Source organism: Dendropsophus ebraccatus, chromosome 1 (assembly GCF_027789765.1).
Source record: "Dendropsophus ebraccatus isolate aDenEbr1 chromosome 1, aDenEbr1.pat, whole genome shotgun sequence".
Classification (NCBI taxonomy): domain Eukaryota; kingdom Metazoa; phylum Chordata; class Amphibia; order Anura; family Hylidae; genus Dendropsophus; species Dendropsophus ebraccatus.
In genome coordinates, this window is record NC_091454.1 from 192,583,845 (window position 1) to 192,593,801 (window position 9,957).

Here is a 9,957-nt window from a genome sequence, read left to right on the forward strand (position 1 = left end):
CTTTCTTTGAGTTTATGTTGGCATACAAGTTACAGGTAGAGGTCTGAGGCTGGATAGTGTGTCTATAATATTATTTTACACAATCTTAAAAAAAAAAAATTATAGTACAGGCTCAGATACAGAGTATCAGATGACTTTCCTCCCCTTATACAACCAACCAGGTAAACAGGTAAATAAGATTCTATCTGCCTGCAGCTGCCCCCAGGGGACGCTCACTGCATAATGGTTTATACAGGTGTAATGAAACTCAATGATAACTCAATATTCAGTGTGCTCCCATTAGTAACTGTAGGAAAAACTGTAATTTAATAGTGGATGTTTGTGTCATTTTTAAAGGGGTAGTGCGGTGGAAAAGAATTATTCACAGAATAACACACATTACAAAGTTATACAACTTTGTAATGTATGTTATGTATGTGAATGGCCCCCTTCCCCGTGTCCCACCACCCCCCACCTGTGTACCCGGAAGCGTGGTGCGCTATACATACCTTCAGTCAGTGAAGTCATCTTCGGACGGCCGGGCCGAATCCCTCCGACCGTCCTGGGTGCCAGCCGCCCTCTGCCGCGTCATCGGCTGCTCAGCCGCGATTGGCTGAGCATAACTGTGCTGATGATGATGATGATGATGATGCGGCAGAGGGCAGCCGGCACTCAGGACGGTCTGAGGGATTCGGCCCGGCCGTCCGAAGATGGCTTCACTAACTGAAGATCGGAGAGGAGTCGGCACGTGACAGGTATGTATAATGCACCACACACTTGCGGGTACACGGGTGGGGGTGGTGGGACACGGGGAAGGGGGCCATTCACAGACATAACATACATTACAAAGTTGTATAACTTTGTAATGTGTGTTATTCTGTGAATAATTCTTTACCGCCGCACTACCCCTTTAAATCTAATTTAATTAGGAAATGCAGCAGTTCCAAGCATATTGCATCCAATTATTTAAAACCCCTTTAGACCTATTGGGGCATATTAAAGTATATTGGGGCTATATCCTAAAGTAGAGAGTAGTAAATCAGTATCAGTCAGTGTTGGACTGGCCCACCAGAGGACCGGAGGTGGTCCAGTGGGACCCAGATCAGAATTTGGAGTAATACAAGAATGTCATTTCTCACTGGTTCTTTATTGGTGGGCCCTTAAGTATAATTTCTTCTGATGGGCCCCAGGTAACCCAGTCTGACACTGCTATCAGTTCTCCATGTGCCTCATGGACAGTCATTCATTTCAAATGACCACACTGAGCATCTGATGGCAGCTTCCTCTAACAAAATCAGCTGATTCCCTCAAGAGACACACCATTACTTATCTGGACAGCCAAAGCTTTGGCTCTATAGGTATGAAGGGAATTTTTAGTTTTCCAACAGCTGGAGGGCCGTAGGTCCACCATCCTTCAACAATACCATTCCTGTCCACACAAAAAAACACTGTTTTTTACCCTACGTGTTTCTGCTGAAGAACTACATCTGACCAGCATCATCAGGGGTATAAGTAAAAACTGCCATGGCCTAGATCTGGCATAATCATTGCATTGGATGTTAGCAGGACATCACTCAGTAGAAGCAATAAAATATCTTAGCCGGTGCTTTACCTTCTGGTTCAGTTTCCTTTTTGTGTGGAAGTAGAACACAATCTGTATTTAGCAATGACCCACCTTGACCTAACCAAGAAACCATAGTCACTATTTGATATTTTTGGTTCCCTAAATATATCCTGTGATTCTGTAAGCCTGTCCTCTGTGTCTTCCCAGCTTCCCCCCTGTCTAATATTAAACCCTGAGTAATGGTGAGACACCCCTGCAGTAACAGGGGTACACACTGTACTTTTTTTGCGGCCATATAGGTATACATATTCGGTTTCATTTCTGAATTTTCTGTAGAATGACTTTCTGATTCAGCGGCTCCTCTAACCAGATGCCGCAGCAGATTTTACATGTCATTAAATCTAGGACACCAACCACCCAGGAAATCATGTCGCTTTATTTCGTGCAATGTTGTTCTCATACTACAATGTTGCAGCCCACTGTAAGCATATACATTCTTTCTACTTTAGTTTCTTATAAACTCCTTTATTCGCTATAAATGTTATTTCGAGAAATTTAGTATATTTGACTAATTTGCTGCCGAGGTCTTGTTTCTCATGTATTGTAGGTTTGGCTTCTCATGCATTACGTTATCAATCCACATCCTGTTCTGTCTGAGGTTAATGTACAAACTCAAGAAGGAACAGGCGTGTGCAAAGCAACCGCTGCTGAACATGACGCCTCATATATCATAAGCCTAAAGTCAGGGTATATGATAAAAGTATCACATGATGGCATATTTACTGGCACCAAATGCTTCATTGTAAAAAAAAAAAATTGTAAAAATTTTTATATATATACATATATATATATAAACATAGAAACATAGAATATTGTCGGCAGAAAAAGACCACTGGGTCCATCTAGTCTGCTCTTTTAGTATTTTTATTATCTTAGGATAGATGTATGTTTATCCCAGGCGTGTTTAAATTCTGTTATTGTAGATTTACCAACCACCTCTGCTGGAAGTTTGTTCCAAGTATCTACTACTCTTTTAGTAAAATAATATTTTCTCACATTGCTTCTGATCTCTCCCCCAACTAACTTCTCACTGTGTCCTCTTGTTTTTGAGCTGTTTTTTTTTTTTATTAAAAACACTTCCCTCCTGAACCTTATTTAGTCCTTTAACATACTTAAAGGTTTCAATCATGTCCCCTTTCCCTTCTTTCCTCCAGACTATACAGATCCAAATCCTTAAGTCTTTCCTGATATGGTTTATGCCTCACACCCTCCACCATTTTGAAGCCCGTCTTTGAACCCGTTTTATTTTATCAATGTCCTTTTTTAGCTGAGGTCTCCAGAACTGGACACAGTATTCCAGATGTGGCCTCACCAGAGCTCTATACAGCGGGATCACAATCTCCTTCTTCCTACTGGTTATACCTCTAGCTATACACCCCAGCATACGATTTGCTTTCCCCACCGCCTGGTTGCACTGGTGGCTCATTTTAAGGCTGGCAGAAATCACCCCTAAATCCTTCTCTTCTGAAGTCTTTTCCAACACAGTACTGCCGATGTGATACTCGGATAGAGGATTCCTCCTCCCAAAGTGCATTATTTTACATTTGGAAACGTTGAACTTCAATTTCCACTGTTTGGACCACTTACTGTACTGTATCTAGCACAGCTAAATTATTTCCCATATTACTGACACCTCCAGGAATATCAACCCTATGGGTGCGTTCACACCTACAGGACCTGCAGCAGATCTGCAGGAGATTTGATGCTGTGTTCAGTTATTTAAATGAAATCTGCTGCAGAAAATTAGCTGCAGATCCTGTAGGTGTGAACACACCATATTGCACACTTTTGTGTCGTCAGCAAACAGACAAACTTTACCAACCAACCCTTCTCCTATGTCACTTACAAACATAATAAAAAGAATAGGACCCAGAACAGACCCTTGTGGCACACCACTTGTAACCAGTCTCTACTTGGAATATCCACCATTACCAACAACCCTCTGATATCTATGCTTCAGCCAACCCCAAATCCACTGAACTATCCAGGGATTAAGTCCAGTTTTCTCCAACTTCTCTATCAGCTCTTTATGGGGAACTGTGTCAAAAGCTTTGCTGAAGTCCAGATAGGCGATATCCACAGCACCACCTTCATCCAGCACTTTTGTGGCATAATCAAAGAAATCAATGAGATTAGTCTGACATGATCGGCCCTCAGTAAAGCCATGCTGGTTTGGATCCATCAAATTGTTGATTCTTAGGTAATCCATTATCTTCCTTTTTAGAAGAGTTTCCATCACTTTCACTACTACAGATGTTAAGCTCACTGGCCTGTAGTTACTGGGCTCTTCTCTATTCCCCTTCTTGTGGATTGGTATAACATTGGCTGTTCTCCAATCACCGGGGACATCTCCTTTTAGCAGGGATTGGTATACAGATCTGTCAGGGGGGCAGCAATCACAGATCTGAGTTCCTTAAGAACCCTGGGATGGACGCCATCTGGACCCATCGCTTAATTTAGCTTTAAACGGGCATATATATATATATATATATATATATATATATATATATATATATATATATATATATTATGCAGTGTGTTTTTTAGGGATTTTAAAATAGAATTTTTCAGTAGTATGTTGATTTAAAGGGCTGCAGCAATGATCAGGCTCCCATTTGATTGGCTGAGAGGGTTGCAGCACAGAGGAGAACCGACACAGAGATCACAGTGGTGGAGGAGTGAGGGGGCCTAAGAACAGTTAAACCAAAAAAATTCTCCAGAAACACCCTTTAAGGGTGACATAGGTGTGACAACAGTGACCTGAAACTGACCACAACAATTGCATCATAGCTATACTGCTTAATGGATGTAATGCTGCTAAAAAGTGTTGTAAAAACTACACAGCAATATATACTTACAACACACAAGCATTTGGGCCAGACAAAAGGTGGGTGCCATCATGGCTTAGCCCCAATCCTTTTTCTTATCCCTGATGGACCACTACATGTGCATTACCCTCTCCACACAATTTGGAACATGCACAGTGATCCTGCTGTCCTAGGATGAAGAAACTTTGTATGGATGTTACCTTCTGCCTTTGGAATGGATAGTTTTAAAGTGTCACTTTTTTTTTTTTTTTTTTGCAGAAATCAATAGTACAGGGGATTTTAAGAAACTTTGAAATTGGGTTTATTAGCCGAAAAATGCATTTTTATCATGAAAAAGCAGTTTAAAGCTCTCCCCCCATCTTCATTGTTCTCTATAGAGAGTTGAGGGGTGGAGGGAAATGAGGCACCAAAACAACAAAGAGTTAATTTACAACTACATCACTAGGCTATCTCCTCTAACAGTCAACACTGACCTCTCTGACTTCTGAATACTGGCTTTCATGCAGATCCTGTTGTGTAATCGTTTGCTCTCTGCTGGAGACTAATCTCCCTCCTCCCCCCTCCATAGGTTACACAGGGCTCGACTTATGTAAAAGAGTCGAGATTTCCTGATAATGAGCAGTGAATGAGAGGGGGGGGGGACCTGGGGAAAGTCAGCTAGATAGTGCCATATTTGCCTACAAAACCCAACTACAAAGTTTCTTAAAATTGACTGTACTATTTATTTCTTCAAAAAAATTTAAATGACAGTGACACTTTAAGCACAAATTGGGGTCAAACAGCCATTGTCACTTTAACATCACAGAAAATAAATCACTATAAAGAGATCATAAATGTATAGGTTTTGGGATCATACACCAAGAAACTTCTTCCTTTAATAGTATATCCCTTTCAATCTTCCATCATTCCTAAAGGCCCATGTCTTTACCCCTGCCCATGAGAAACGTGCATCAACTATTAGCCCTGCCAGGACTGCCCAAGAGACACTATTACAAGGGTAACTACTTAATCATCTATTGCTATTAGAGATGGGCAAACTTGCAGTAAGCTAAGGTTCACACAATCCCAACCTCTCGGCATTTGAATCCCGCAGCCTGGAGAAGAGGAACGCAGCCTCTTTTTTTAGTAAAATAACGGTTGTGTGATTTTCATTGACATTTTCATTGACATGGAACCGTTGTTCGCAGCGGCCGTCAAATTAATTTAGCAAACGGACATTATGTTAAATTGTTCACTCAGTCCTTTCACCAAAATTTAATGGACCTTTAAAATGAACAGCACTGTAATGGCACAGAGGATGAAGGTAACATACATACCTTCATCCTCAGCACCCTGTCCGCACTACTGTCCGGTGATAGCTCCCCTTTATAAATAGCGACACCCAAAAGGTTGTTGAACGCAGCCATTATTCAACATAAACTTAAATAATGTACTAAAGGACATCATTGCAATGACAGACACCAAAGTATGTTAAATAACATACATTTTATGCTAAAGTCAGCCTAACCCACTGCTGGCAGAGGGTTCAGCTGTCAGTTTTACATATATGAGGCCTCCCGAGCCTCCGCCAACAGATGATGTTGGTGGAGATGGGGGTTAGGTGTAATGGATTTTCACTGCGTGAGCCCTTTGTTCTCAGTGTTATAGGACATCGCCAGAATAGTCTTGCAGCAGCTTACCCCTCCCCATAGGGAACACTGGAAAATTCAGCTGTGCCGAACATTCATTAGCATGGGGAGGAGGTTAGGGATAACTGTTGGCTAAACAACATAGGACTGAAAAAAATGTTCCTACTTTAAAGGGGTTATCCAGCGCTACAAAAACATGGCCACTTTCTTCCAGAGACAGCCCCACTCTTGTCCCCAGTTCAGATGTGGTTTGCAATTAAGCTCCATTTACTTCAATGGAACCGAGTTGCAAAACCTACACCCAAACTGGAGACAACAGCAATGCTGTCTCTGGAAGAAAGTGGTCATGTTTTTGTATTGCTGGATAACCCCTTTAACTTAAAATGAGATCCCCCATCTCGCAATCTTTTCCTCCCGGCCCCCTACAGCCTGTTTGCAGCCGAAGCAGTAAAGTTATTCTATTTGCGTAACTTCTATGGATTTTGATGGAAGTTGTGCATAGCCCCATGAGCTCCATTGTTTACATAACTCTAAACAAAATAGCTCGCGGGGCTATGCCATTTGTGCAGCTCCCATTAAACTCACTGGGAGTTATGAAAATTGGCAACCACTTTAGACAACCGCTAACTGGCCTGAAAGTAGTGTTGAGGTGATCTGTCTAAGGGTCCTAGTACACGGACGACTAACGATAAACAATTGCAAACCAAGGTGGCAGAAGGTGGTTGCAGCTCTAGGGAGTCCTGGAAAACATGGATACAGCCATAGTCTGTACCTACTTCTGCAGCCGCGGGGAATCAAACGCCAAAAGTTCAGGTTTGGAGAACGTTGCTGAACCCAAACAGTTTGACAGGTCAACACTACCTGATAGAGCCAGGAAGGACGGATTACAATATAGGAATGCCCCTTCCAAGCAGTTATCTTAGTTATTACATTGATGCCATCAGTCCGTTCAGTCGGCTTCTAAGGATTGTGACTTTGCTAATCAATCACTGAGCCAATTCAGCAAAAATAGTTTTTGTTCAGTGACCAGCAGTGGGTTCTACTTCCACTTCCTTTTAGTGCCCTAATGGGGTCACTATGGGGGTCTTTAGTGTGGTAACCCTCTCAACTTACCAGTGTGCTAAAAATACTCCACTAAAGGTGTTGTCCAACTTGACCACCAGCCCTCTTTACTCAGCAACATCCCTCAAGGACAAGCAGATTGTGATGCCGATGCCAGCCATCCTCTGCACTGATCAATTGGGATGCCCTCTCTACTGATCCATATAAACAAGGGTTATCCAAAGGCGACAACTCAACATGAAATTACAAGTTCAGCTCTGCTACATTTATGTATATACACATACAACATATGATATCAATACACATACAAGCATATGGTAAAATAATAATTGTTCTTTACCCATTCGTCCAAAATCAGATTTCAGGCTGAATTCCCAGTTCTTTGGTAGTTTCAGCGACATGGTAAAGAATGATGGAGGGCGCTCCTTGTGCAAATACGTCCAGTTATTTTCTTCTCAGGACCCGTATCCACCATGTAAACCCATGTGTTATATGTAACTGAACTGTCTTCCTCTTTCCGCTGCTCCACTTAGCAGGTATAACCCTGTGAAATGACAGTAGGTTGTTTCCTGGGTGGTCACGGGTAGGAGGTCGGAGATCTCATATAAACGTCCCCTGATCTCTTTTTCATCATTGTTTCGGAGAAGAATAAAAGAAAAGCAGACTCTCCGGTCTGTCGGAGCACAGTGCAGCACTTGAGGAAGTTGTGGGCATTTTATAAGCACTTCTCAAAAAGGCAACTAAAGCTTGTGGAATCCTGTCTGATAGGTTACATGATACTCAGATGTGAGAGGCAGTGAAAAGAATCCCTGAAATGATAGAACCTGCAGTTATAATCTGATGTTTCAAAGAGCACCAAAAACTAGATGCAGCATTGTGGGGAACAAGAGTGCCATACAAGCTGCATATTGGTAGAGGAACAAGTGAAAAAAGATGTGCAGCAGAAGCTGTGGCTTGTATTATATTGTACTGCCCCCTAGCTGCAGAAAGAAAATGCTGCAATGTCCAGTGCAGTGAATGTAGCCAGTTACCAATACTCATCCTTTCCACACTAGAGATGGGCAAACTAAAAGTTCGGATGTGCGAATCCCCCCCCCCCCCCCCCCCCCCCCCCCATTGACTAACAACTCGTTCTATACATGTCATTACTTCTGAGACAGCTAAACATGTGAGGCCACCAGCAACATGACCTCAGATTAATCCTCCAGTCATTACAGAATGCAGAATCAGCTGGCTAGGGACACTGTTCACATTAGCAGTCTCAGAAGGAAAGGGGGCGAATCGGGAAAAAGGAGAGGAAAGCGTACACATAGTTTTCTGCGTCTTCAGCTGAAAGCAGCAGCTCAGAACTGGGGGAAGGTAATAACAAGGATAGAACAACTTTTTGTGCAGAGTTGTGATTCAGCATGTATCTTATCTAACTGTTTACAATTTTAAATGATGCTTTTAAATCATGTAATGTTCTTGCACTGTATCTTTATACTTATATGCTGCTATTCTATATGTACTAAGTTTAGTCTGAGAACAGTAGGATTAACACATATTACATTTAGGCTTATGAACTAAAGAGGTTTTCTGTGAATTATAGCCTATCCACAGAAGAGGCTATCAACAGTAGATCAGCAAGGTGCTGACACCGGGTTACTGCAGCCTCAGCTCCTATTGCAGTAAACAGAAGCTGAAGCTGCAGTAACCTGGTGCCGCCACTACACAGAGTGTGGAGCAGACTGCTTCCTAGTTCTCAGAGTACTACAAGCACTGGAAAAGCTTATCAGAAGGAGAGATGAGCGAACCGGCCGAGGTTCGTATGAACCTGAACTCTCGGCTTCTGATTCCCGCTGTCTGCCCGCTCCGTGGAGAGGGTGGATACAACCTTAAGGACCGCCTGGAAAACTGGGATACAGCCATAGCCATAGGCTGTGTCCCAGTTTTCCAGGCGGTCCTCCGGCTGTATCCACCCTCTCCACGGAGCGGGCAGACAGTGGGAATCAGAAGCCGAGAGTTCAGGTTCGCTCATCTCTAATCAGAAGGGGGGTGCCGGGTGTCACACAGGCTATATATATATTTATATATATATATACATACATACACACACACAAACAAAAAGTACATGTATGTCTATGTATGTATGATAAGCCCATTGTAATGTCTGAATACCACAATCATGCATTTATTATTTACATTCAACAATGGAAAAGAAAATTATTTTTTTTTAAAGAAAAACAATGACTTTTGGGAAGTGTATTTCAGTATTGCTGTAAGTCAGGGAGGAAGTAACTAAAAATAACCGCATAAAGGAAAGGGAAGACTTATTAAAGCAAACACATTTTTATCTTAAGCTTAAAGATACAATCCCTGGACACTGTTCATATCTCTGCAAATGTTCATCAATAAAATAAAGAGACCTATGCTCGGGGATACAGCCGCTCCCCATGATTCAGGTATACCATTAAAATCACAGACAGTTTGCTGATACAGGGATGCAGCAACTCAGAAAAAGTACAGCAGAGGGAAGAACCTGAGGGGGGGCTGGGTGTAGTAGTTTGTAACGGTTGTGGAGTGTGGGATCCCAGATACTCTCTGTGCTCCCAGAAATAACAGTATTACCCACTGCAGGGAGCAGGGCTGTGCAGTCTCTAGGCTCATCCTGAAGCCCTGGAAGGTCTTATTCACACATCTTTTGTTCTGTCTGCAATTGCGGATAAAACATAGGACCAATATTATTCAATGGCTCTGTTCTCATGTCCATATGTGTGTATAGGGCCACGATCTGTGCCACAAAAAAAAAAAAAATAAAATAAAATCGCTGTGCTAATGAAGTGGCAATGTAGTTACA

General features: G+C 42.3%; 1 protein-coding gene across 1 annotated transcript in view; it reads right to left on the minus strand.

Moving 5' to 3' along the window:
* ARHGAP25 (Rho GTPase activating protein 25) overlaps positions 1 to 7,742 on the minus strand; it is a 48,889-nt gene extending 41,147 nt beyond the window's left edge. Inside the window, exon 1 of the mRNA XM_069943044.1 lies at positions 7,462 to 7,742. Coding sequence (XP_069799145.1) covers positions 7,462 to 7,522 — 61 coding nt within the window. The 5' untranslated portion in view covers positions 7,523 to 7,742. The remainder of the gene's footprint in view (positions 1 to 7,461) is intronic.
* Positions 7,743 to 9,957: the final 2,215 nt, after the last annotated feature.